Below are 27,851 nucleotides of genomic sequence, written 5' to 3' on the forward strand. Positions count from 1 at the left end.
CCTTGACGCCAAGTTTTCTGAAAGCTCAGACAGAAAAGGGAAAGTGATAAGTTAAATTGTTTTCATTATCTGGTAAGAAGAAGACATATCAGTTCTCAAGAAGTAAGAAGTTTTTCTAGCAATAAATTCAATGGAGATTTGCGCTACAGAGTTTTATATAGAAAACATGGGACACTATAAAAATGCGCTATGCCTAAGTGATTTTGTAAAACCTAAAGTATATTTGAGTTCCATTAGGAGATAAATGATTTGCATTTGGTTGCTTCCTGTATTTTTCAGGCTGTTATTTCTTAAGAATGAACAGTCGCTCACCTAACCAGCAGAATTCTATAAAAATTATAGAACCCCAAGGGAAATATCAATGCAACTGCATTTTCACTAGACGTTTGCCCTCAGGCATTAAGTTGTGAATGATAATCACCCATACATCTTTTTTAGAATCTCAAGTAGATATTAGAGAATATCTAGACATACTTGAGTTCTTCAAGATTTATATGATAATGTTTCACTTTTCTGCTTAAGAGATTCATTCTGTCTCATTTGCATACTACCATGTATTTTAAGCACTTTCAAAAATCACTTACCTGTTTGAACCTTCTAGTAATACTGACTGTGGACCAGGGCTAGGTTGGTATCCCCACTTTACCTACTGAGGAAATGGGGCATCAGAAAGGTTGAGAGGCCATATAGATTAATTGTGGCAGAAGGTGGATTCCAACTGAGTTCCCTAACTCAGAGAGGATTTTTGCCTTCATGCCCCACCTAGCTGCTGGCTCCCTGAGGCTCAGCTACAGTTGCCCTGTATATTTAATTAATACAGTCTGCGCTTTCGAACATTTCTCCAATTACAAGAATTCCAAACACATTTCTGCTCATCTACGTAGCAAATCAGACGGGAGCTGCTGGAATCCCAACTCCGAGTGGCCTCACTCCAAGACATGTCTTGCCAACTGTTGGTGAATGCCGAAGGCACGGACTGTCTCGAAGCCAAAGAAAAAGTCCATGTTATTGGAAACCGGCTCAAACTTCTCTTGAAGGAGGTCAGTCGTCATATCAAGGAGCTGGAAAGGCTCTTAGACATGACAGGCAGTCAGCAGGTAAGCTCCAAACTGACATGGGGTAGTACTTGGAATGCAGGATAGCCAAGAAATAGCATCTTGATGGCTTCCAGAAAGACTTGGATTGTAGAAATGGTCAGAATAAATTCTCTCCATCTTCGCTTTTACAAGTGCCATCTCAAAAATTTTAAAAAGTGACACATGAGTTTTTATTTTTATTTTTTTTATTTTATTTTTATTCTATTACATCCCAAGAGCTTTGAATTGTTACTAACCCAGTAATTATCACTGTGGTAGCCTTTTATTTCTCTCTGGTGAGGGGAAAATTTATAGGTTTTCCATTCACTGCTCTGGTAGATTTCAAACCTCTGTGAGTTTTGTTTTCAAATCCTAGAAAGGTAGCTGTCTCAAGTCCCTGTTCTCTTTTGAACATACAACTTACTCTTTTCTTGCCTACTCACTCGTACAAGCTCATGTTCTCACATGAGCACAATTTTCTTTTCTCCTGCCCCACTCAAATCTTTCTAAGTAAGTTTTGTTCAATAAAAACTATCTTGCTTCCTTTGGGGGAAAAAATTTCCTAGAAAGGCATAAATTTCCAAATGGGGCAGCTGGGTTTTCTTAAATCTATATTATTATGGCAGCCCTGTGGGTTTGGAGCAATGATTTTGCAAGTACAGGGATGCTTAGTAAGACTTAAGATTGCATTGTAAACCCATTTGGGAATGCACAGACTTTACTCTCCAGTTAACGTGCAAAAGAACAGTCTTCTCAGAAGAATAGCAGGGCTGGGAACAACCCCTTTCTCTGTAGCTGTACAGCCAGTTCCTGGACGATCGTATCTTCAGCAAATGGGCCTCAGTGCAGCTTTAGGGATCTGCCACTGTAGCGTTGCTTCAGCCACCTTCACACCCGGGTCCCCACTAACACCCTTGTCACTAAGAAATCAAGAAGCCCAGAATGACACAGGGGTCACAAAGCCAGAGGTCTTTTCAAGAAAAGCACCCGGTGATGGAGAGAATTCAGTCTGATTCTGTTTCCTGAGAATAAAATTTGATGTTTACAGGGGACGGCTGGGGTGGGGAAAGGCTTTGGAGAAGACCTGGACAACTTGGCTCTGTGTCCTTCTAAGAATCTGCTTCCCACTTAGGATTTGTCTTCCTGGTCCTCTGCTGATGAGCTGGACACCTCGGGATCCGTGAGCCCCACATCTGGGAGAAGCACGCCGAACCGACAGAGAACGGTAACTTTCCACCAGCCACTTGGCCCTTGGTTGGGAACTGGGGGGATGATTGTAACTGGATTTGTGCAGGGTCCCCGTACTTACGTACATACGATGAAGGGAGTGCCTGTGTCTCCTTCCCCTTTGCTCTCTTGGGAATGGGAAGAGTAGTTGTTTTTCCCCATGAGTCAGGGATCCATGGGTGGTTGCTTTGCTGGGATACAAGTTATTGTTCTTTGCCCCAAGGGCCATCTCTAGAATGTTCTCTCATGTCCCTGAGGCAGTTCCTCCCATCAAACCACCACCCACATAGTCCACCAGAAAAAACTGGGTTCCACACAGGGGTCCCTCACCCAGAGGGGCACAAAACTGGGACCATCGCTTGAGACCATTGAATTTATGACATAAGTGGGCAAGTGGAGATCCAACTGACTCTCCAGCTAAAAAGCTCCTGAAGGTTGTTTTTTTTTTTTAACTGCCCCTGCAAATGGCGGCAACTCAGGACACCCCCTCCCACAGAATCTGTTGGGGTGACCCACTCACTTGGCACACCATGAGGAGGAAAAGACAAATTTGCACCCCGTCCTGCTACTACCTTCTATACCTTAATTTCTCTGTGTAATTAGAAGCTTGATTATTTTTTTTTGTTTGTTTTGTTAATTTTTTGTTTTTGGTCTGGCTTTATGATTACACTCATTTTTATTATCATTCCATTTTCCTTAGTTTTTAGAAGTATTGACTGCATTTGTACTTTTTTTGTTGTAAACTTAAGTTGTATGCTGATAAATGTCATTATCTTTTTTAGGATTGTTTTCCACTACATCAACTAGCTTCCTGTAGATCCTAGTTTAAGAATGTGAAGGAATACTGGCTTTTCGAGTCCAATTTTTGCCTTTATCTAACGCAAGCATTTAACTTGTTGCGTCTTCCTCGCTCGACGAAGAACAGCCTTTTATCACCACTGTGATTTTTTTAATCTCCCAAGAATTTCAATACTGTCCCAGTGTTCTGGACGATGGCAGAGAAATATGTAAAGTACACTTGAAATATGTATCTTGGCATGTTGAAAGTAAATACGCAGATAATCTTGGCGAGGGTAGAGTCATTCAAGATGCTACTTTGCAAAGTGTGGGGTGGGAAAAGGCGCCCACGTTCGCGTGGACCCCACAACCACAGAGACGGTTAATCTCTAATGAATTCGAGCACTGAAAATGGATTTCATTTTTTTCCACCAAAGAAAAGCCAGTTTCCTTAATTCATGGGTACTGATCATTTCATTTGATTTGTTTTTTCCTTGGCTGCACTTTTAGTTTAATTTCATCAGTAGCTTGTCTTGATTTGCCTGGACTGAACATTCTTCTTTCTTTACCCCCTGTTCATTGCAAACAGCCACGAGGCAAATGTAGTCTCTCACAGCCTGGACCCTCTGTCAACAGTCCACAGAGCAGGTACCTTATTCTCCTGGTTTCCACACTGTTCTAGAACGCCAAGAGGATGATGAAAATGGTCCATGGTTGAGGTCGGCCTTGTTCTGGCCTACCTCTGGGTAGTTGAGAAGTGATTGGTTAATGTTCGTACCTTCTCCTATTAATTACATGGAAAGAATCTTATTGAAGTGCAGAGCACAGATTAGCCTCAGAGCACAGGCTCTTGGGGCCCAACCTAACGTCGGGCCTCACTCCAGAGTCTATCTGGCCCTCGGCATCAGAGGGTCATCCTGCTGCGTGTCCAGCAGACCCCACACCTGGCCATTGGGTTCATGGCAGACTTTTCCTCATCCTCTTTGTTTCTAGATTGTACAATAAGTCAGGGGCTCGATCAGTGAATTCTTCTGACCACTTCCAGAACCCACAACTCTGCATAAAATGTACTAACACCCTCCTCCTCCTCCCCCAGCCTTTTCTTTGCTTTTCCCGATTTTATCCAGATTGTGGGTTTGGGATTCTCCCAGCCAGGGCGAGTCCTGATTCGGTGTTCATTAAACATGGATAGACGCACCCCTCCCCCACCCCGTCTCTCTGGCTTCTCTGAAAACTCCTCTTGGGCCAGCACACGCAGCAGCCACTCACCCGCTGACACCCGCAAAGTTCTCTCACCCCAGAAACACTGGCAGGCAACACCCCGCCCCCGGGGACACCTCCCGAGACCCTCCTCACCACTTTCCTCACCCCTGGCCTACCCTGTCGCTGCAGGTAGCGCTGCTTCGCCTTCCTCCTTGTTGGTGTGGTGTCTGTGTGTCTCTGTCACCAATCAGCTCAGTCTCCCGGGCACCTTTCACGGGGACCTGACAGTCCGCCCAGCTGATTTTTTCATCCCCAGCCCCAAGCAGTAAACCCATCTGGAACCTGGTTACTCCAAAGCAGGCATCCAAGCTCCTAGAAGGAGGGCAGGGAACCAGGCGGGGGGCAGGAGGGAGGCACCCCACCCAGACCCCAAACCCCAGATTTTGCTTCACAGTGGGTGCTCAAGGGCAGCTTCCTTGGCCACTGTCCACCAGCTGAAGGCCCGCGGGATGTATTTTGATGTGCTTTCCGGTTTCCAGCCTCCCCTTGTGTTTTATTTTTGTAATTTCCCACTGGGTTTTTGTTTGAAAACAATTGTGTAAGATTTGGATTAGGGGTGGGGGTGATTGTCTTAATAAAATATCACTAATGAACTCTGAAGGGAGGTCGAATCTCGTGGGGCTTCTGGAAGGTAATGTGGACTCCTGTAAGTGTGCTTACGGGTTCTTAGCCCCCTTCCAGACAAGCAACTGTGGCCCACAGTCTGTCCTGCCGACAGTTCATCTCCTCTCCCAACTTGCAGATGGGCCATGAACAGAGATCAAGGTTGTCCCCGGCGTGTCCCCTTTACGGGCCCCGGAGTCCACTTTGTCCCTCACCAGAGAGGACAGTCATAGGAGAGAAAAGACTTTTTGCTTTGCAGTGTCATGCCTCTTGGCTCTCCCAGGCAGTGGTTGCAGATGCTCGGGTCCCCTAGTGATGTGGGAGCCATCGTTTCTCTGAGCCACAGGTGCTTTAGCGTGTCTCCTCACTGGGCTTTGCGGCTGGCGGGCCACCTTCTCACTGAGACCACCCCAAAGCACCTCTCAGCTCTGCCCTCTCCAGCGCTCTGGATTAATCCCTTTCTAAGCACCCAGCACTGTTTCCTCTTTGCTCCTCAGGTGGATGGAGGGGGCGGGGGGAGGGCTCTGAGAGGTCCAGAATACAAAAGAATGTCACCCGAATGGCGGCCTACCTCAGAAACCTTGGTGGTCAACTTATGGGTGAGCGTTCTCAGATCTAACTCCATGGCACCCCTGCCCAGGGAGGGATCCAGTCCATGAGTGCAATGCACACTCGGCTGGGCAAGAGAGAACCTGACTCGCACCCTGGACTGTCACTGCGTTCCTCCATACCAGGAGAAGGGAGAGTTACCTTGGGTTTGATCTTGCACTGGTTCAGCAAATTCCAAAGGTTAGGGGCAAAAGCACGAGCCATTGAGAATGTTGACCAGCCCCACCATCTGCAGTGTCCTGAGGCACTAAGGAGACAGAGTTTCCACTGGTGGGGAGGAGGTGCTTATGTTTTCTGATTGTGTCAAGTTAGATTATGATATCAGTGGTTGGCCTTCCAGAGATTTCCATAGAATCTTATCAACACTTGGCAGTAGAGTCTGGCTTTAGATGGATGGATGCCAATATTTACTATACACTCAACTCTCTTCAGCCCCTGGGCCTACAATATGAGTACAGTTTTTGGGGAGGGGGGGAGCATAAAACTTGCCAAACAGGGCAGGGAGATGACTCAAGGGCTACGTGCTTGATCCCCTGAACATCTCTGAGGAGTAGCCTCCAAGCACAGCACGGAGCTCAGAATTACATATATATACATACATACATACATACATACATAGGGTGGGGGAGAGAAAGCTGGGAATAGCCCCTGGGTATGACCCAAGAGGGTGGGGCTTAGAAAATGTGTCTAAATCTATAGATTGATCAAGTCAATTCTCAGAACTTTCCCAGTACACCTCCTTACCAGTATTTGAACCCCATCTGTTCATATGTTCACATTAACAAAACTTACGATTTATTAACTTAATTTTTTTTAGAGAAGTATGCATTTTGAAGCAATGCTTTGGAAGGTCCATCTAAGTCCTTTTGTGTTATTTTCTACTTTTGACCCCAAACCGTCTGACCTGATTGCCAGAAGCTCATCTCCAAGCTACTGTGGTTTGGCTGATGTTGACCCAAGAGAAGATTTCATTTCTGTTTCCAGGAAGGCCAGGGCCTAATTGTCTTGTGCTCTAGACAGAGTGAATTCAGACTCTATCCTGGAGCTTAGAGTTGTATGGGTCTCTAGCTGCCTGGCCCCTGGCACAGGGAGTTCGAGGCTGAATGAGAAGTGGTCAATTACAGGCTAAAACCTTGGGAGGGAAGGAGACTGCATGCAAAGAGAGGATGCAACAGCAGAGGCACTGAAGCAAGAATTCTGTGTTTCTTTGTCATCTGGGCCTCACTGCAAACACTGTTCAGTTTCCTGTGGAATATTTGTTGCCCAATCTTCTATCCAATCCCACCCTGGGCATCTGTCTATTCCAAGGGTTTAAAGAGCAGCCATGTTAACAATGTCCCCTCTAGGGCGAGCTGGTCCCCCAACTGAGAATAGCCATAGGACAAGGCTCCAGTAAGGCTCTGCTTAGACTGTTCTGAGGTTTGCATCCCTCCCGTTTTCACGGAGCAAATCAGGCACTTGGAACTGCAGCCTGTCTTTTTAAGCACTGGGAGGAAAATCAGGAATGTTCTCCCTCGTGGGGGCTTACCTTCAGACTAGGAATCGGCTGATTCTGGCTTTAATAATGCAGAGAACAACAGTGCAGGGGTGGCATCTCCATCACCTTGGTCCTCTAGACGACACCACTGAGCATTGGCTGGATGCCACTCCGGTTGGCCCTGCCAATATCCCCATGAGGCATCTCTAGACCCAGTTCCATGATCAAGATACTGGCAAGCGGAAAGATTCAGGACTTGAACCCAGGTCTGCCTGACTCAGTGCACTGAGACTCAGCCACTCTGCCCTGTCTCTAGGAGGGCTGTTTTATGGGTGAGGAGAGAGTGGGAGCTGCCTCAGCCCGCAGTTGCCAAGGAGGCGCCGTCACAGGCTGCCGGACAGGCTCAGTTTGGGCAAAGAGGAGAGCTCAATTTTCTGTTGATTTTAGAAGTCAATTCCCACCACCCAGGCCTCTGTTGGGTTCCAATAAACGGTCACATCAGAGGGATCACGGGCAGCCTAGATCTTGCCTCACCAGTAATTCCTGGCATCCTTGCTGAAGTGTTCTCTGACACAGAGCATCACAAATCAAAGGGCTCTTTTCACTTGGGTTTGAATAATGTTGTGTTACATTATTTGCACAGAACTAATTTATTTGGATTTTCTTGATTGTGTAAGAGTTTTTTGTTGTTATTGTTGTTTGGGGCCACACCCAGCAGGATTTAAGAGCTACTCCTGGCTCTGTGATCTGAGGTCATTTCTGCAACTGGTTGGGGGACCGAATGTGATGCTGAAAATTAAACCATAATTGAAAATTTTTGAACGGTGTCACTCCTCATGTCTACCCACCAGACAGATTCTTTTTTGTGGGGTGCCTGTTATATGCCATATACTGTCATCTCCCCATTCTTCTCTCCTCACCATCATATGCATTTGGAGAGGAGTTAGGACATTACAGAAATTTGAGTGAAGGGAGTGAGGAACCTAGTCAAATAAAACTCTAAAAATCTACTTGGAGAGAATGAGTGCATTATCCCCAGCAGAACTATCTGAAATATCTCTATAGTGTGTGGGTTTTTTTTTCTTTAGTAATATCACACATTACTTCCTTTTTGCTTTATAGGCATAATAGTTACTAGGGAAATAATACATGACTAGCAAGTGTGTTGCCTTTATGCTTTGCCTTGTCAAGTTTCCCAAGATTCTAGGGATTTTAGGTAGAGAAATAGGAAAAGCCCTTCCCCTGGTTGGATTAATGTGTTGACACTAGAAAGTTCTGGGAAATATTTGCTATAAAGAAAAGGCCACTTGCGGCATGTGGAAATCCTAGTAACTGTCCGCCCTCGTGTGATATTTTTCTCTGCGGGGTGGTTTGGGCATTCCCAGGAGTAGTCCACTGCATGGAAACTCACCAAGTAATATGTGAGCCCATGACTTTGCTCAAAGTTGGCATTCTTCAATATTAAGGGCACACCTCAATTAAATTTTAATAAGGAAATCTCTGATGCTGTTTACTGTGCCATGTCCTTCACTGGACTGTCTACCTTCCCAGCCCACATTTCCCAAGACACTGACCTTTCTTGTCCTTCTCAGGAGACAATCAGTAGTCAATATGAATCCTGACTTGGACCATGATCATTGGCTTCAAGAGGCTAATAATTGACAGACAAGGCCTCCTGGGCACCAGCATGCATAAATCTGCCCATCGCTGATGCCCTTCAGTGCCTCCAAAGGAAAATGAGTCAGAAGTCTCCCTCACCATGCTTAAATGCTTAATGGGAAACATGGGGTTCTCTTTAGGGCTTCTGTTATAACTCATCCAATAACAGGTGGTGAGTGACATTCACTAGGGTGGAATTTCATCTCAAAGGAGAGGGCCAGAGAGATACTACAGGGTGAAGATACTACTTGTCTTGCACGTAGTTGACCTTGGTTCAATCCTCAGCACCGGAGATGGTCCCCTGAGCACTGAGCAACAAGTAGCCCATGAGCACCAGCAGGGGCTGTCGTCACCCACCCCCAATCCAAAGAAATGAAAATTCAGATCCAAAGTTTATATGGAAACTGGCCCATTCTTCTCAACACACTTTTAGAAAAAGAATCGAATCCTAAGCTATTAGAGCTCAGATGACGTTAGCTCTGTCCCTGCTCATCTTTCCAAATAAGAAACTGAAGGACAGAGACGCAGAATCACTTGGCTGTGATCACACAAGGGTCTCCACACAGAACGCTTCATGTCACCTGCTGGCTTAACAGTCTATCAGCCTGCAGGGTAGGAGCTGTTTAATTTAGATGGGAGGAAGTCACTCAGTTTCAAATAATTTAGGGTGCAGTTATTTCCTTTCACATGTGAGATGCCCTTGTATGACACTTTTATTCATAATTTCATACTACAGAATATTGAGGAAACTGTGGTAGGCAGGAACTGTAGAACCTCAAAGTTTTGCTCAGTCTTTCCCCCTAACTATGAAACTGGAGTGTATACTTGCCCGAGATTAAAGTTCAAATTCTGGGATTTCAGTTCTCAGGGCTGAAATCTTAATCCTGCTATATCCTCCTTGTATAACCTTGAACCAGTTATTTCACATCGTCAAACCCTCTTGGATCATCCCCAAAAGGAAGACAAAAATAGAACATTTCTAGTAACTCTTGTGGGGATGTTGAGAATCCAAGATAAGTATTTAGGCTATTGTCCAGCCATTGGAAAAATAAATGCTAGCTAACCATAGCACCCTTAGCTAATTAGAAGATGGATTCTATTCTAGCCAAGACCTTATCTCAGCACGAATGCTCACTACATAGGTACCTCAAAAAGTTTTCCTTTCCCCCTTCCATTAATAGGACAAACTTCTTTTAGGGTTTAGAGTCCTTTGCCATCTGCTTTGGATTTTTCCTCTTCGACTCATTAGGATTTGGTCTTAGCAAGGACAGTTAATCTGTTTCACCACTAGATGGTGATTGAACTCTTGAAGCCTGGAAAGACTTGAGAGACTTTTACACTGACCAATTAGTAGGTGATATCAAATGTATAAAACCTGGGACTTTCAGGTTGATGACCCTCTAGTTTAATTTGAAAGAGATGCCAGAGGTTAACACACATAATTCATGTGTATGTATAAAATCCCTCTTTGTAATAACACTTGTTCCTCCACCTTTTCCTTGAGAGACTCAAGGTAGTTTTGATGAATACTCAAAGAGAGAACATGGGAGAAGCTGTCCTAGATTCTAGTTTCATTGTCACCACAAGCAATGAAATTCTTGTGATTCCTGAGATTCAGACTTATGCTCCAGTGCTTATGCTCTTTAAAAGAATATAGGGGGCTGAAGCAATAGCACAGCAGGTAGGGCATTTGCCTTGTACACGGCCAACCCAGGTTCGATTCCCAGCATCCCATAGGGTCCCCTGAGCACCACCAGTAGTAATTCCTGAGTGCAGAGTCAGGAGTAACCCCTGTGCATCATTGGGTATGACCCAAAAAGCAATATATTGATATGCCAGACACAGTAACAACAAAGTCTCCAATGGAGACGTTACTGGGCCTGCTCGAGCATATATATATATATATATATATATATATATATGGAGTAACGTCTCCATTGGAGACTTTGTTGTTACTGCGTCTGGCATATCGAATACTCTCGGTAGCTTGCCGGGCTCTCCGAGAGGGATTGCTTAAAGTACTGAGTAAACATGCTTTCCAGGCTGGAGTCCCACGTACAATTCCCCAGAACAGAACCAGGAGTAGCCCTCTCAAGCAATTGAGGCATGACCGAAACAATCAGAAAGAATATAGGACAATAACAGTGAATGGGAAAGCTTTGAGTTCAGAAGACTTTGGGGTGACAGACCACCTTCTGTGAAACATGACATCTGTTTCCCAGAGCTAGTGATGGATCAACCAGCCAAGGGTGCCTATGATTCGTGCCCAGGTACCACTGTCCCCGTTCACACAGCTTTGAGATTCACTCATGGCAGGGCTAGGTGCTGAGTCAGTGCAAGATGAAATCAGGGTGTACCCTCCTTGAATTGAGCTTTCCGGGTCGAGGCAAAAAGGACTGTCTTGGCTGTGTCTCCAGGTGAAGCCTCTCCAGGATGGCTCCATCGGCCACTGTATCTCATGCTGACAGCAAGTCCTGTTGGCCAGTGGTACCCTGATGGTCTTAAGCCCCAAATATACCGCATCAAACATCCATATTTGAGTTACCTCAGTTCTACTTCAGTTATGCCGGGAAATAATGTATGCTATAATTCTCGTCCTGGATGGAAAGCATTCTTTTTTTTTTTTTTCAAATTAAGGGGTGGAATTTTGAGTCAAATGACTTACTTTTAATTGTCTGACTCAATGCTGCTAATTTTTTCATGGGTGTCGTTTGCAAACAGCACATGAGGGAGGGACCCCAGGCATACCGCAGAAGGCTGGCATCTCACTGCCTGGTTGGTGGGTGGGTGGTGGAGACGGTCTCTTGAACTTCCGGGAAGGCGAGGAAATCACAAAAGCAGCCTCTGTCTAATAGCTGAGATGTTTGAGTTATTTATGTCGATTCTTCTCTCAGGTCCAGAAAAGGTGGCTCCGATTCCTCCCTTTCTGAGCCTGGGTCAGCTCGCTCCGGCAGAAGCTTCCTTTCCCGGGTCCTCCGGGCAGCCCTGCCTCTGCAGCTTCTCTTGCTGCTGCTCATTGGGCTCGCCTGCCTGGTGCCCATGACCGAGGAGGACTACAGCTGTGCCCTCTCCAACAACTTTGCCCGGTCATTCCACCCAATGCTCAGATACACCAATGGCCCTCCTCCCCTCTGAGCGCCATCGGCAGCAATGATTGTAGTCGATGAGGGGGTATGAGGACCCAAAGTTTGGCCAAAGCCCATGTGATGTGGCATCAGCTCGCCTCGAGGTCCCACCCGCAACGTGGCTGGCCTTGGAGGTGGATGAAGAACACGGACGGGAACAGATCAAATAGGCCACGGAAGGTGGGGAAGAAATGCAGCGTGAGCAATTCTGAACCTCAGCACTCAAGAGATTCTGGAGGTGCATCCTGATCCATCAATTCCCTGGTGCTCCACCGTGGTGCTCCACCCCAGCACCATGTCCGTACGGAGCCTTCTCCCGGCCCGCCCGTGCTGAAGAGATTTTCAATCCTTGTAACATACGATTTTTAAGAGCTTATAGGAGCATTTCCTTTTTAACTGCTTTTCCTTTAGGGCATGGGATTGTCACCTTTGCTTTAGAAGCACCAGCTGTAAATCTAACGAGGCACTTTTTTTAAAAAAAGAAAAAAAGAAAAAGATATAAAGGAAAAACTGGATGTAATAAATAAAATCATAGAAGGCTTTATGTGAAAAAAAAGTTGAATGTTATAGTTTAAAAAAAGATATTTATGTATGTACAGTTTGCTAAAGCCAAGTTTTGTTTGTATGATTTATTTGCATTTATTATAGATATTATAAAATATTTTGTCTGTGCTTTTATTTTTTCCTTCCGCCTTAAAAAAAAAAAAGGACTCAATTTGCCCTTTGCAGAATATGATCTAAATTAACCCTCTTTCATTCAGGAATAAATGAATGAAGCTGAAACTTAAGTATATCTTTTAGGAGTAGGATAGAAGGAGGGTGTGCCTGTTTAGCTACAGAGAAACCTGAATGCTTTTCCCTACTCCTCTCATGACCAATCACTTTTCCTGAATCCCTGCCTCTCTACATCTTTCTATTTCTCTTGCTACAGAGAAGATCCTTCTCTCCCTCCTCTCTGTGGCCTCTTCTTCACAGCACCCCAAGGGTGCTTACAGCCACTGAGGTTCCCTCACAGCACTCTTAGTTCAAAAACTTTATCTAAGCTCCAAAACTTTCTACTGGTTTCTATTACCCACCAAATAAATTCCATTTCAGCCTCTCCTTCTCGTCCCTAATATGATATTCTGCCCCTTTTACCTTGCCAACTTGTGGTCCTGGTGGAACTGTTTGATGCTAAACACATTGGAGTCCATCAGTCTTGGAAACGGGAGGATCTTCGTTAACTCCAGGCTTTCTCTGGCAAATGGACAGTTCAGGAATCCCACACACACTTTCCCACACACCAAGAATTGCTGCAGAGGCGGCCACTGTCTCTTGGAGCACAGAGAACGTTTGCTTTTACAGGGCGTTGATTTCAGCCTCTATCTCTTGTTCTCTGAGTCAGCCTGATACCGGTACGGATGTGCACTCATGAATTCTGTCTAAATCGAGTATTGTGACCCAAGTTTGAAACAATCCGAAAGATTCTTCCATGGATTCTGAGCCACTTTGCCTGAGCTCCATCTCCAGTCCAGGCTTGAAGGTTCTTAAAGCGTTTTTGTCCTGGGACTCACGACAGACCTTTCAGTTCAGTCTGGGGGTGTAGCCTGGAGCCTACTTATTTAAACCACTGTCTTTGGTCTTGAGTTATTTCAGTCCTCACTGTGGCAAACCCCCAGCCCTGAATCTACAAAAACTCCACCTTTTCTTTCTCACCACCCGCCCACCTCCTCCATGAAGGCCTCCAGAATGATGCCTTCAGGACTGTTTCAGAATCCCTAAACTATTTTAAGGAGCTGCCTTAAACGTGGGCGTTGTGCTCTAGTTTACTCCTATTTTCTCTGTACTCCTCCTTGGGGAACTGGTGGGAAGCAGAGAAGATGACGCTATGTGTGACAAGGGCCAGGGAACACAAGCTGAAGAGATCCCTGTGCCCTCAAGGCCTAGCTGTTGCAGTCATGTCCTGTGACTTCAGCTCCAAATCCATCTAGAGCCCCAAGTCCTCCATGTGCCTCTGTTGTCATGGAAAGTGTCCCCCAAGGCGCCATTCCTCTTGGAAAAGGCCAATCTGAGCTCCTCTCCTCCCCTCAACCTGTGACCTGAGTCCTGCCATCTCCCATCTAAGGCTCAAAGTGAAAGGCAGCTGAGTCAACCAATCAGCTTTCATTCAGAACAGTTTCGAGACGCTTCCCATTCCACATCTCCCACTTCCCCAGATGTGAAATGGGACACATACCCTGCATGTCCTTGGAATGTCTTGAACAACCACCAAATATTGGAACCCACAGATGTCCTAAGGAGCTAGTTTAGAGGAACTGCTGGGGTAATTAATGCTATGACTAGGAAATAATACCAACATTAGTCTGAGGAATTAGGGCGTTTGCCTTGCACACAGCCAACATGGCTGACCCGATTTCGATTCTTCTGCCCCTGGCAAGCTACTGAGAGTATCTAACTCGTACAGCAAAGCCTGGCAAGCTACCCGTGACATATTCAATATGCCAAACACAGTAACAACAATGTCTCATAATGGAGATGTTACTGGGCCCATTTGAGAAAATCGATGAACAATGAGAGGACAGTGACAGTCTGAGGAATATTAACAGTGATGGAGACCTCGGGAAGTAGGCAGGGCGAGGTTAGGAACTGGCCCTAAGGAAAGATATTATTGGGATGGAATATTTGGGCCTAGATGGTGCCCAATAACCCAAATGACCTCAACTCTTTCCAGTAGCTAGTGACAGAAAATTCTAGATGACTCCAGATGACACTCCTCTTAGCATCCTCATGTTTTAACTGTCCCACCTGCTTGAAACTCAGTAAAGAAATGCTTACCTCTGTACCCCCTTTGTTAACAAAATACATACAGGGGAACATTTTCTGCTCTTCCCTGCAATCTCTCTTCAGACCTTTCCTGAAACTGGGGAGCCTCCCTAGGTTTCTTCTTCCTTCTTTTTCCTAAAACCTTGTCCCAAAATCTTTTCTGAAGTTGGCCAATCTCCAGTTCCTGGCTTTCAATTTTGATGACTTGATGACAGAAGTTGAGTGTCTGCATCTGTTGATGCTATAATGCTGCTAATCAGAAGGACAAGGGGAATGACTTAGGGGAAGCAAGGGGTTTAATTATGAAGCTAGGGCTTTCCCCAGGCCTGAGAGACAGCACTGAGACACCCGCCTTACAAGCAGCCAAGCCTGGTTCAATCCCTGGCACTACATATGATCCCAGAGCATCTCTAGACATAGCCTTGGAGACGGCTCAGCACCTCTGTGTATGTCCAGCGGGCCGCCAGACACTGCCAGGATGACCTGAGGCATGCCAGGGGTGGGGGAAAGAGGCAAAGTGAGAGCAGCACTATCTCCTGATGCCTCATGAACCCTTCACCAGGTTGACTGAGAATCACAGGAATAGCCCCGCAGCCTCCTGAGCTCTGCTAGGGAGGACCACTCTCCCAAGAATGAGAACCACTAAGCACAGATGAATCTAGAATTATATGGAACACCTCCCTCCCCCACACACACAGTTTCACATGCCTTCTAAGACAGGGGGCTCACTGGGGTAGCTGTAGAGGCATTCTCACCTGTACCCACAGTTGCCTGCTCAGAGAGAGTTTATATTAAACACAGATGCCAGGAAAGCTAGCCAGGATCTCAAACGACCCAACGTGATACCAAAGATTGGAAATGGGGTCTTGTGATGGGTGGGTAAGGAAGGATAAGAAATATCAGTTGAGATCTGCACAGGCCGGGTGAGAAAAGGTAAGGAAGGAGGGGGCAGGCGTGTAACCTGTGAAATCCAGACAGAAGGAAGGACGAGAAGCTTAGAGTAGTGAGTTCCTCAGACCCCCAGGAAGGAGGCCAAGGAATAATGCCCTGGGAGTTTGAGGTTGCCTCCTGGAAAACTAAGGGTAACGGCAGCTTCCCTTGTTTGCCTAGGAAGTGAGCAGTGATGCCTTCCAAAGGCTTGACCGGAAGCTCAAGACCGGAAAAAAGATTAAGTGTGGGGAAAAAAAGACCGGCTGGGGTGCACTGATTGACAGCTGGAACCAGAAGCCAGATCCTGAGAAAGTCAGGCCACAGAGATCTGAACAGAGTGAGTTAGGCAAAGCCATGACAAGAGCTGCGGAATGCAAACATCAAGGCCAGAGGCAGAGCCTCAGGGAGCTGTTCTGAGTCACGGTTCTCATTCTTCCTCCCACCCATCCCCAGCCCTCACCATCATCAAATACAGCCCTGGGAAATTGGACAACAGCATGGCTTCTCAGGGACTCTGCCAGCTAGGTCCAAAGATACCTGGACACAGTAGTGTCCACTCAGCACAAGCCTGCAGCCTGAAGCAAGAGCAGCTCCAGGCTCCTCCAGAGTCACCCTGCAGGGCCTCATCTCTTGTCTAGCTACCTGGAATCTACATTTCACTCCACTTATAAAGCCCTTGAAGAAGTCACCTTCCACAACATAGCACGTGGGCTTGGAAATGACTTGAATCTAGGATTTGAGGTTCAAAGGGAGGCCCTGCAGACTAATGAGAAACAATTTGTCATTCCCTTATGGACCTACAGGAATAAAAATTGGGGATCCTAAAGAAAGCATTTAGACACTTAGAGCACCTACCTTGTGAGTGTCTGGTAATGAGTTCAAATGCCTGGTGTCCTACATCACTTCACTTAATCACTTAACTTCCCGTTAGTCGTCGATTTGCTCGAGCGGGCGCCAGTAATGTCTCCATTTGTCCCTGTCGCGTGCTAGTGTAGCCCAATGGCATCTCTTCGCTCCGGGAACATGGAGGGCCTCAAACCGATCGTTCATGACCTTGACAAAGAAGTCTGACCATCTGGTAGGTGGGCGGCCACGCGGTCTCTTGACATCCCGTGGAATCCAATCAGTAACAGCTCTAGTCCAACGGTCGTCTTTAAATCTCATTACGTGACCAGCCCATCTGATTTTCGACACCTTGGCAAATGAGACAGCGTCCCTGATCCTTGATCGTCGACGGATGTCAGAACTCCGGATTCGTTCTCTCATTTGAGTGAAACGTGATATTCCAAGCATAGCTCTTTCTATTCTTCTTTGGGAGACCTGAATGGCGTTCTCATCTTGTTTGCGTAGGGCCCAGGTCTCTGAGGCATATGTTAATGCAGGAAGAACAGTGGAATCAAAGAGATGTGCCCAGAGCCGGAGGTTCTTCGTCCTCTTAGCTATTTCTTCGACGTTCAGCTACATGCAGGGAGCAAATTTCTGGCAGCTCTGTGATTAGCAAGCCTCAACATCACCAACAGCCTTACTCTAGCCAGGCTTGTAAAGAACCACAAAAAAAGGATGCGAATGCAAATAAATTATGTGCAAAACACGCGTGCACACACACACACACATGCACCACAGCTAGGACATGCAACCCCCCACAAGCACATGTGTGAGTACCACGACTACAGGAGTGGAGGCCTGCATGAGCACTGTGACCCAGTTTGTGACTGCTACAATCTGATGTGCAATTCTGGCCAGCACCACAGCCTCACCTGTGCAAGGACCAACCACAGCCTGGTGTGTCTGTTGCCCCCAGGTCATCTCAACAACAGTAACAATAGTGCAGGAAGTGGGGGGGGGGGGTAGAAATTTAAACATAAAAAGATGGGACCAAGAGACAGTAGGACTTGTGAGACACTGACCTTGCTTGCAGCCAACCTGGGTTTGATTCCTGGCATCAAATACAGTCCCGGGAGCACTGCAAAGCGTGACTCTCCCCGACTTCCAAGAAATAAACAAATAAATTTTAAAAGAATAAAAATGAAAGGAGTATATTAAGAATTAAGATGTTTACCAAAAATAACTTTTCTATTGAAAAAATGTAGTGAAGACCCACTGACCCTGCTTTACTGATTCCTGACTAAACCTCTGAGGAGATGTACACCAAGAGCTAAAATCTGAGAAATCTCCAGTACCCACAGCTGAAGATTTCGGTGTGTCCTCGGGAGTGGGCAGACTGAATACCTGCCCAACTGAAGTTCTGGCAGCTGCACTTACACCTTGCCAAGGGCTCAGCTCCACTGCTTCACGAATATTCTCTGCAGAAACACCAAACTGTGAATCATTTCAGGTACTTGGCACCCAAGATGAGAGCTCTGTTGTTTTGGAGAGTCGAGGTAGGTAGTCTTCCCTTAACCGTTCATACATCTGGAAGTCCTGACAGCCACACCCCCTCCCATAGACATAGATCCTGAAGTCTCTGGACTGGATGGCCAGGTATGCAGCCATATGACACTTCCTAATTCCTCACTATTGAAATTCCAGGAGGAGCACATCAGACAGGAAAGTATGATAGAAGCAAACTAAACCCAACAAACAATAACACAGAAGGCTCCACTAGCAACACACAGCTTAATAAATTCTTAGTCAGCAGCTTAACAACCCTGGGATCAGATATAACAATTTTCACATGAATTGATTTTCTTTATTGAGTTTAATATTGGAGCTCTGTTATCTAATTGATTTTATTTCTAGAATTGTATCAATAAAAAAAGACATTTTTAAGACTTCCAAATATTCTATCTAGAACAGCTCCCAGAATTTAGGATAAAATACCAGCAATAAAATCAAGTATTTACATGCAAGACATAAATAAAAATATAAGAACAGCAAAACAAAAATAAATAATTTTCTTCTTAAAAAAAAAGTGGGGCTGGAGTGATAGCACAGCAGATAGGTCATTTGCCTTGCATGCGGCTGACCCAGGTTCAATTCCCAGCATCCCATATAGTCCCCTGAGCACCGCCAGGAGTAATTCCTGAGTGCAGAGTCAGGAGTAACCCCTGTTCATCACTGGGTTTGACGAAAGAAAGAAAGAAAGAAAGAAAGAAAGAAAGAAGGAAGGAAGGAAGGAAGGAAGGAAGGAAGGAAGGAAGGAAGGAAGGAAGACTGGAGTTCAAGGCAGACAGGCAGACATCTAACTCCAAAACATGACATTTCCTTTATCTGAATCCCCTCTTCTCTTGAGTGGGGTGCCCTCTCTCTCCACAAAGGGCCCCACCTCATATCCTAACTCGGATGTGAACCCTCGTTTTCACCCACTAGGTTTTCTAGAATCCGTGTCTATGTGGACTCACAGTTATTCTTTCTCCTGCATCTCTGACGTTGATCTCAGTCTAAGAAGAACCAGGAAGAACAGGGAGGTGTTCACTCCCTCCCCACATCCTGAACCTGAGAGCCAAAACCCCTAAGGAGACCAGAAGGGAACGCAGGAGAAACAAAACCTTCTTTCAGGGATTAAAAGAGCGACTGAGTCTAAGACACAACCCAACATCTAGTGTGTAGCAAAATCCCTCTCCTTCTAGATCCTTGACTGTAGGTTTCTGTCAGAGGGAACAGCATCAGTCTCTGGAAACCAACATTGGTGCCGTGATGGCCAGCGCTGAGGCCACCTTCAACTTCGTCCCAGGAAGTGCCAAGAAGGTGAGTGAGGAGGGCAGAGTTTTTATCCTGAGTGGACTAAGATATGGTGAGACTTTAAGAAAAGAGCTTATGTGCTTCAGAGTTTAACATCAGCCACTGGTTATCTTTGGGACTCTCACAGAGATGTGACCCCTCCTTTTGAGGAGTCAGTGAGAAAAACTGGAGCCCGGGACAGCCTTCCTGGGCCACGGGAAGGTCTTCAGAGACCACGCAGGGATTCTGTCTGTTGTGTACACAGGAAGCAGGAAGTGGTGGCGTGTATTTCTACTCTGTGGTGGGGAGGGAACATCTTGGGAAGAAGCTGTTGGAAAGGGGAGAGGCTAATAGGAAACAGGGCAGCGGGCTTATAGCCGTGGCTTGGCGGCCACAGGGAACATTTCGTCTGAGTCGAGGAAGCCAGTTGGAACTTGGATGCAATCTTTCTAAAATATGGAAATGACCATCAAGGTATTTGATCATTGTATAATAGAAACCCAAGCACAAAAATTTGTAAGTCTACAACTGTACCTCATGGTTTCTCACTAATAAAAATTAAAAATAAAAAATAATAAAAAATAAAAGCACAAGAAAAAAAAATAAAGAAAGAAAATGACCATAAAATGAATCAGCCAAGAGATTTTTTTTAAGGGGAGTGGGAGTCAGGAGCTGGAGAGAGAGTACAGAAGAAAGGGTGCTGGCCTTGCAATCGGCCATGTGGGTTCAATTCCCAGCACCATATATGGTCCCCCAAGATCCTCCAGGAGTGATTCCTGAGCACAGAGCCAAGAGCAATCCCTGAGCACCGTCGATTGTGGCTTCAAAACAATAGCACAAAAAAAAATCACTTCCCTTATAAAGGAGCAGGAACAGAGCTGAATTGGAAAAGGCCAATTGATCAGGAGAAAACCCTTTGTAAGCTGGAGCCCAGATGGTGGTCTGCAGGGTCATAGGGGGTCGAGAGGAAACCCTGAGCTCCCAAGGGAAGGTGAATCTCAGGCCTCATGGATGCATGTGAGGCCCAGCCTGATGGGCATCTTGGTGCATCAGTGTCTGGGGGGAGAAAGCAACGCTGGGCAGGAAAAATAGGATAATGGGTGAGGTGCTTAACTCGCATGCAGCTAACCTGGTTCAATCCTTGGCACCACACATAAAAGTTCCCTGAGCCCTGCCAGGAAGGATCCCTGATTACTGTGCCAGGAGTTAACCCGAGTACAGTGGGTCATGGCCCAAACCATCCCCAGTTAAAGAAAGCCACAGCTGCTGAGCAGTGGCCCCCGTGAGTGATGGTTCCAGGCAGCGAGCTCCTCCTGAAGCCCAGGTCTCCACATCCGTGTAACCCACCTCCTTGGAAACTTTAAGCATGAAGTCTGCTTGCAAGTTGGTCTGACTAAGTCTGTGGTCTGCAGTGCACTCGGAGCCAGGGCAGCAGAGGCATCTAGAAGCTTCCTAAGACAGTGATACTTTCAGCATTCAGGCTGGGCTTAGAGGCATCACCTGCCTCCCTTAATTCACTCCAGCTGCTCACAGAGGCAAGCGATGGGACCCTGTTCCTTCTCCCCAGCCAGTTTATAATCTTTGATTCATTAAATAGTAGGCAATCAGGTAATTCTGAATGTGGACTCAGTTTTGTGCAGTTGATTTATCTTTCCATTGCTGTCTTAATTGCAGCACTAGATATAGTATAATGTTATAATAATAAGAGATATGTGTATATTCTATATTAATAGAAAGCATGTATACACATATGCTATTAAAGTATGTCTGCGTATTATTTCAATAAATTATATTTACTTTGTTAAACATTATAACACATCATTGAACAGACTTCCATTTCTCTTCTCTATTTTAAAGTTAATGTTTAAAAAAAAACACCCACTCAACTGACAAAATATTCTTTTGTTTTCTAAAGGAAAATGAACAATTTTCTATGTCACCATCAACTATGTTTAATATTGTATTTTTATGCCTTTGGTTTTCCTATTCAAACAGCATACAGATGCATTAAAAAAATCAAACCTCGGACCAAGGATGTGGCTCCTATTTGATGTATGTGTGAGGCTCTGGGTTCAATTCCTTGTACCTAAAGTAGGAGGGGAGAGATTTATTTTTATTATTTGGTTACTTGCATTTTTTTCATAATGTATTCCAAAGACATATCAATGCATATATGTTCTTCTTATCTGAATTGAATAGTTCAGTAGCACTGTAGCACTGGCCTCCCGTTTTTCATCGATTTGCTCAAGCGGGTATCAGTAACATCTCTATTGTGAAACTATCATTTTAAAAATAATTCTATTCATCTATGTTTAAAAAATATTGTAATCCCAGTGTCACAGCTCCAAAGAATATGGTATTGTCAAATCTTTCCACATAGACTAGTCTAGGCTGATAACTTTGGGGTCTTCTTGGAATGGGGGCAGGCAGATTCTCCTTCCTGCCTGAAGACCTAGAAGATCCCAGTCATATTCAACACCTGTGAGCTGGAAATGGCCCAGTTCCACAACTGAACCTCAGCAAACTGCCAAGCCACCAAATTATCCCAAATCTCATTGGAATGCGGCCACATATGTGGCCATGCGACACCTCAAATTTTTGTAGTACTATCAAGCCAGTAGGATCACAATAAATTGGATAACAAGGTTACATAGAAGAATCACCAAGTTCAATGAGCCTAAACAATACAGCAGGCTCAACTGGCACCAGCCAGCACGGTAGATCCTCAGACAATGACTTTAGTAAAATCATTGTGAGATACAACAATTATCACAAACTGACTACTATTGATCTGGGGTTGCATAATTCCATTTGCCTTTGTGTTGTAACAAACAATATGAAGTAAATTTGATTGTGCCTGCAAGGAGGTGGTGGGTTTGAAGATTGGGATATTGATGGGGGGAGGTCACATGGGTTGGGATTGGTGTTGGAACATTTGAGGCCTGAAAAATTGTATTTTCAACAACTTGATAAATCATGGTGTTCTAGTTACAAATTTAAATAATATATAAATGTGTGCTGGAGCGATAGCACAGCGGGTAGGGCGTTCGCCTTACAAGCGGCCAACATGGCCGACCCGAGTTCGATTCCTCCGTCCCTCTCGGAGAGCCCGGCAAGCTACCGAGAGTATTCGATATGCCAGACACAGTAACAACAAAGTCTCCAATGGAGACGTTACTGGGCCCGCTCGAGCAAATATAAATGTATATCTTCAAAAACAAATATATAGATATTCAAAAATATTATTCAACACAGTGGTTTCCAGGTTATGAGAATTATTTTCAAATCAAGAACATAATTTCCAAATGATTAATCTCCAAATTATCTAGCTTAGGATCTGTCACGGAACTTCATTAAATGTGGAACTCTAGGCCTTACCCACAGCCAAATAAATCCTGGTCTCTGAAGATCAGTATCTGCTTGAAGCTCCATATTAATTCCCCCTATGCCTACTAGTTCTAGAAGGGCAGGGCTTGATGTTATTCATTTTCTAAAATATTGCCTATTTAGAGTAACAGTTGCTCTTTTAAATTGCTCACCCTCATGACCTGTTTATAGTGTGTTGCTCCATTTGTATTAATCGTGTGAGGTCAGCTTTTTAATAGTCTTCTACTTTTTAAAGGCTTCTACTTTTTAATAGTCTTCTACTTTTCAAAGGGCTGGAGTGATAGCACAGCGGGTAGGGCGTTTGCCTTGCACGCGGCCAACATGGCCGACCGGAGTTCGATTCCTCCGCCCCTCTCGGAGAGCCCGGCAAGCTACCGAGAGTATTCCATATGCCAGACACAGTAACAACAAAGTCTCCAATGGAGACGTTACCGGGCCCGCTCGAGCAAATCGATAATCAATGGGAGGGCCTTTACCTTTTACCTTTTTACTTTTTAAAATTTTTACATTTTCCTATGGAGTCTCAGAAAGTACAGTGGGTAAGGCACTTGCCTTGCATGCAGCTGACCTAGGCTCAATTCAATTCCCAGCACTACATATAGTCGTCCAAACCCTGGCAGGAGTATTCCTGAGTACTGCCAGGTATGGCTCCCCAAACCCATAAATTTTTTTATACAATTTTCAAAGAAATATTTGCTATTAAGAACAAATAAGCCTTGTACAACATTCTTCTTGACGTGACATAATTGTTTTATTTATTAATTTTTAATGGGAAGCGTATTTTATTAATTTTTTTCAAGTCAATTGGGAACATTGCTGATAAAAACGCAAATTACAAGGCAAATGAGATGAGGCACAACAGGGACACATAGCCAGTAATTTTCAGAGCTCAGCTTTCATATCTTGGCCACCGAAAGCGAATGTTCTTCAGAAGAGTATTCCCTACCCTTCACTCACATGCTTTGGCTGTCATCATCTTCCACTGAGTTGCATCTTGTTTATAAAATGAAGCTACACATAGTTGCTTTAGTCACACCAATTTTTTTTATTTTTAGATCATCAAACCTGGATGTTATTTTTCTTATGTAGACCCTGGAAAGAAACATTCTCTCAAGAATATTTAAATGTTTGCTTGTATTTTCATCTAATCAGTCTATCTGGAATTATTTTTGTAGTTGCTGTGAAATAAAGAACTACTTGGTCACTTTTCAAATCAATGACAAATGTGCTAGTGACCTTCAGGAGCATGAGTAAGGGATCTGCAATTTAAATTTGTATTAATTTTTTAAATTTTTATTTTGTTAAAAATTTATTGTAGTTTTTGAGTTATACTCAGCAGTGCTTAGAGGTTACTCCTGGCTTTGCACTGGCGGGCTTGGGGGACCACATGGAATGCCAGGGATCAAAACCCAGTCTGCCACATGCAAGACAAGAACCCTACCCATTATACATCTCTCTGGACAATGGTTTACATTTTTAGTAACAAAAATGTCAGTCATCATTGATATTTTCTGTTGGATTAAAGTGCATATACATGATTTATTATAATGCAAATATTCTAAAATTTGGGGCACCCTCTTTATATTTATTGGGGAAGATGTTCACTATACGTTTTATTTCCAAAAATGTACGTGTAGGGGGCTGGAGCGATAGCACAGTGGGTAGGGCCTTTGCCTTGCACTCAGCTGACCCGGGTTTGGTTCCCAGTATCCCATATGTTCCCATGAGCACTGCCAGGAGTAACCCCTGAGCATCACCAGGTGTGATACTCAAAAAGCAAAAAAAAAAAATAATATATGTATAAGTGTATAATTTTTTATAATACCCTATTTTCTTTTTTTTCCCTTTATTTTATTTTATTTTTTTTAAAGTTGTATATTTACAATTTTTTGTGCATTGGTTTCAATCATACAATGATCAGATACCCATCCCTCCACCAGTGCCCATTTTCCACCACCATGGATAATATCCCTCCCACCCCCATCCCCCCATCCCCCCTGTCTCTGTGGCAGGGCAATCCCCTGTGTTCTCTCTCTCCGTTTGGGTGTTGTGGTCTACAAAAGAGGCATTGAGTGGCAAACATGTTCAGTCCATAGTCTACTTTCGACATGCATCTCCACTCCTGGGAGGATCCTCCAAACATCCTTTATTTGGTGCTCCCTTCTCTATCTGAACTGCCCTTTCCTCTAGGATACCCGGCTGGCCTCTAAGTTATGGAGTAATCTTCCTGGTGCTGATCTCAGCTATTCTTGGGTATTAATCTCATACTTTGCTACTTTATATCCCCCAGATGAATGCAATCTTTCTATGTCTATCCCTCTCTTTCTGACTCATTTCGCTTAGCATGATACTTTCCATATTGTACCACTTGTATGTAAATTTCATGACTTCATCTTTTCTAACAGCTACATAGTACTCCATTGTGTAGATGTACCAAAGTTTCTTTAACCAGTCATCTGTTCTTGGGCATTCAGGTTTCTTCCAGTTTCTGGCTATTGTAAAGAGTGCTGCAATGAACAAACAAGTGCAGATGTCACTTCGACTATACATTTTTGCCTCTCTGGGATATATTCCCAGGAGTGAATACCCTATTTTCAATCCAAGAAAGTTCATATATGTGAGCCATAGTATCAGACCAAGAAAGAATTTAGAGAAATATAGATGACAGTCAAGGCTTAACATTGTGAATCGAGTCATAAGGAGAGAAATAACATAAAACACTTATTTATCCTTTTTCACCTGGTTTAAGTCACTTTATTTGCCATGTATAAACTACGTGTTATTCACAGCTGGAGCCTGTTCCTTTGCATGGAGGCTCTGGCGTGGGTCTTCACCAGGTGGCCTGGGACTTCCTGACCTGAAGCCTTAGTGAGCATGGTCTCCTTTCAGAGACAGCTGTCAGGTTTGGAGATGGTATTGAACCTGGTCTTGGTGAAGCTTCCCAGAGCAGCAGTGTAGCCCCTGGCCACGGTAGGACAGTCATCTACTCCAGCCATCAGCAGCGGCTTCTTTATAGGTGCCCAGATTGTGCCAGTGCCCCCAGGGGCAGGGATGAGGCCAACCTGCAGGGAGACACAGTGGCCCATCCTCTTGCAAGGGTGACAGTGGGGGACTTCCAATTTTGTTTCCCCAGAAGCCTCACTTAGCCAGGCTGACAGCCCCACAGAGAGCACCGGCACCTCCTTGGAGCATGTCACCCTAGGCCAACGTGCCTACTTAAATCCCCAGTGGCAAAGAAGGCCTTGAACCTGGTCCACTGGCCAGCCAGAGTCGCTTCTGCACCGGCCTGGGTCTTCAGAACCTCGTTTTTGAGAGATCACCCCAAGAAAAGAAATCAAAAGAAGTCCAATAATCTCTGACTTCTTGCTGGGCGGGAGAAGAGGTAGATCTCTGCCAGAGACTATATCTTCGTGTCCTTGGCCAAGTGGCCTGGCTTAGTGACGGGATCCACTCCTTGTTCTCGACCTTCCTCCATGAGCCCCACGGCCATGGCCATGACCACAACCCTGGAGGCTGCAGCCAAAGCCCCCACAGAAACAGCCACAAGTTCCTGTTCCAGGGTCCTCAGGCCTCCAGGCTCTCCACACCATCAGTTTCGTTCTCCTTTTGGTGTATTTTTGAAGAAATGAAAAACTTATTTAAATTGTGACAAGACCATGATTTGTTTTTGAGATCTAAGTTGCTGTAATCATAATAATTACAATTTTAAGGGGGGAAAGGGTACTTCTGTTTTTGCATTGAGGAGACAAAACAATTTGATTTTCTTTTTAACTAATACCACCATTTCTATAGTTTCAAGATTAAGGGTGACAAGATATGTATGAAAGGTAGTTTCTAGAGCAGTGGTGAGACAGTACAGTGGCTAGGGCATTTGCCTAGCAGGTAGCCAACCCTAGTTGGATTCCCAGCACCATGTATGACCCTCCCTCTGGAGCACTGCCAGGAGTGATCACACAGCACAGAACCAGGAGTAAACCCTGAGCACTGTCTGTTCTGGTTCAACATACAACCATCCCCCTCCCTTCACACATACACACGAAGTAGCAGTTATCCGAGTTTATTAAAAGTAGCAGACTCCAGGGCTGATTCTCCTACATTGCTCTTCACAGTGCCAAAGAGGCACCCAGATCAGAAGAGCTGGCATGAAAGAAATGACCATGAATTTGTTCAAGGAAAACCTAACTTTCTAAACTGCCAGTTCCTCCCAAAGACACCTGGCTGGGAGGTGAGTTCAGCCCAGCCAGGTCACTCTGAGGCCCGCAGGTGAAGGGACACAGGAGACAGGGACCCTGATCGGGAAGTCACAACCACTTCTCCTGATGTCTCACCGCTCTGCTTGGCTTCTTCCCTGAATCTGCTCCTGCCCCAGGCCTTTGACCACTCCAGCGAACTGGGGAAGCCACGTCCCAGTCCTACTCTGCTCTCCTAGTGGGTTCCAAGGACCAGCATGGGAATCAGAGAGGAACGAAGAATGTAGAGGTTTCTAAGTCCCTCTTTTCGTCTAACTATTCCCAGGTTCCCCCTAGATCTGAAAGTTGGGAGCCAAAATATCTGGGATGGCCCCAGCTTGCCCAGCTGTGTAAATCTCTCTTCTGTGAAATGAACTTACAGAAGCATTTGCATCTCGGATGGGTTCTTCCCGTGTCATCAGGAAGATGAAATACACAAACACGTGTGTGGTTACAGTGCAGGCAAGATTGAAGGGACAGTGATGCCTTATTTCAAACGCAAATTTTGGAAACAGCTCCTGGGACAATCTAGATCCTCCAACACACTTCTTTCTTTTCAGTTTTTGGTCCACAAGGTGCTCAGGGCTGAGTCCTGGCTTTGTGCTCAGGGATCAGTCTTGTGGGCTCTGGTGGGTGGATGGGTGTGTGGAGGGGGGGTGACTTTACAGGGATCCAGGGATTAAACCCAAGTTGTCTGCAAGCAAAGCAAGTGCCCTGCCCGCTGTACCATTGTTCCGTCCCCCCTTCCCCATTTTTAAATTTGTTTTTTTGGGCCACAGCATGGAAAGCTCAGGGGTGACTTCTGGCTCTGCATCAGGACTCACTCCTGAAAGTGTTCGGGAGACCATATGGGATGCTGGGGATAGTCCCCACGTTTTAGACATTTTACTAGTTTTCTTTTGTGGTGTCTACTTGGCTAGCCATAGAGTGGTGGACTCCTGCCCATGGTAAAAGAAGATTCATCATGGCAGGGCTAGGTGACATAAGAACATGTTTTTTACTTGGCCACACCAAGAAGAGACATTTG

General features: G+C 45.2%; 1 protein-coding gene and 1 pseudogene across 9 annotated transcripts in view; one reads left to right on the forward strand and one right to left on the reverse strand.

Annotated features, from left to right (window-relative positions):
- SYNE1 (spectrin repeat containing nuclear envelope protein 1) overlaps positions 1-12,477 on the forward strand; it is a 566,819-nt gene extending 554,342 nt beyond the window's left edge. For 8 of the 9 annotated variants that reach the window (XM_056125930.1, XM_056125931.1, XM_056125932.1 and 5 more), the window contains 4 exons: positions 885-1,097; positions 2,209-2,301; positions 3,670-3,728; positions 11,586-12,477. In XM_056125930.1, coding sequence (XP_055981905.1) covers positions 885-1,097; positions 2,209-2,301; positions 3,670-3,728; positions 11,586-11,826 — 606 coding nt within the window. In that variant the 3' untranslated portion in view covers positions 11,827-12,477. The remainder of the gene's footprint in view (positions 1-884; positions 1,098-2,208; positions 2,302-3,669; positions 3,729-11,585) is intronic. The other variant, XM_056125938.1, reaches the window with a different exon arrangement.
- A 12,901-nt stretch (positions 12,478-25,378) lies between these two features.
- Positions 25,379-26,185, reverse strand: LOC130034691 (40S ribosomal protein S2-like; annotated as a pseudogene).
- Between the last annotated feature and the right edge of the window lie 1,666 nt (positions 26,186-27,851).

The sequence above is a fragment of the Sorex fumeus genome, unplaced genomic scaffold (assembly GCF_029834395.1).
Source record: "Sorex fumeus unplaced genomic scaffold, SorFum_2.1 ptg000061l, whole genome shotgun sequence".
NCBI classification, from domain to species: domain Eukaryota; kingdom Metazoa; phylum Chordata; class Mammalia; order Eulipotyphla; family Soricidae; genus Sorex; species Sorex fumeus.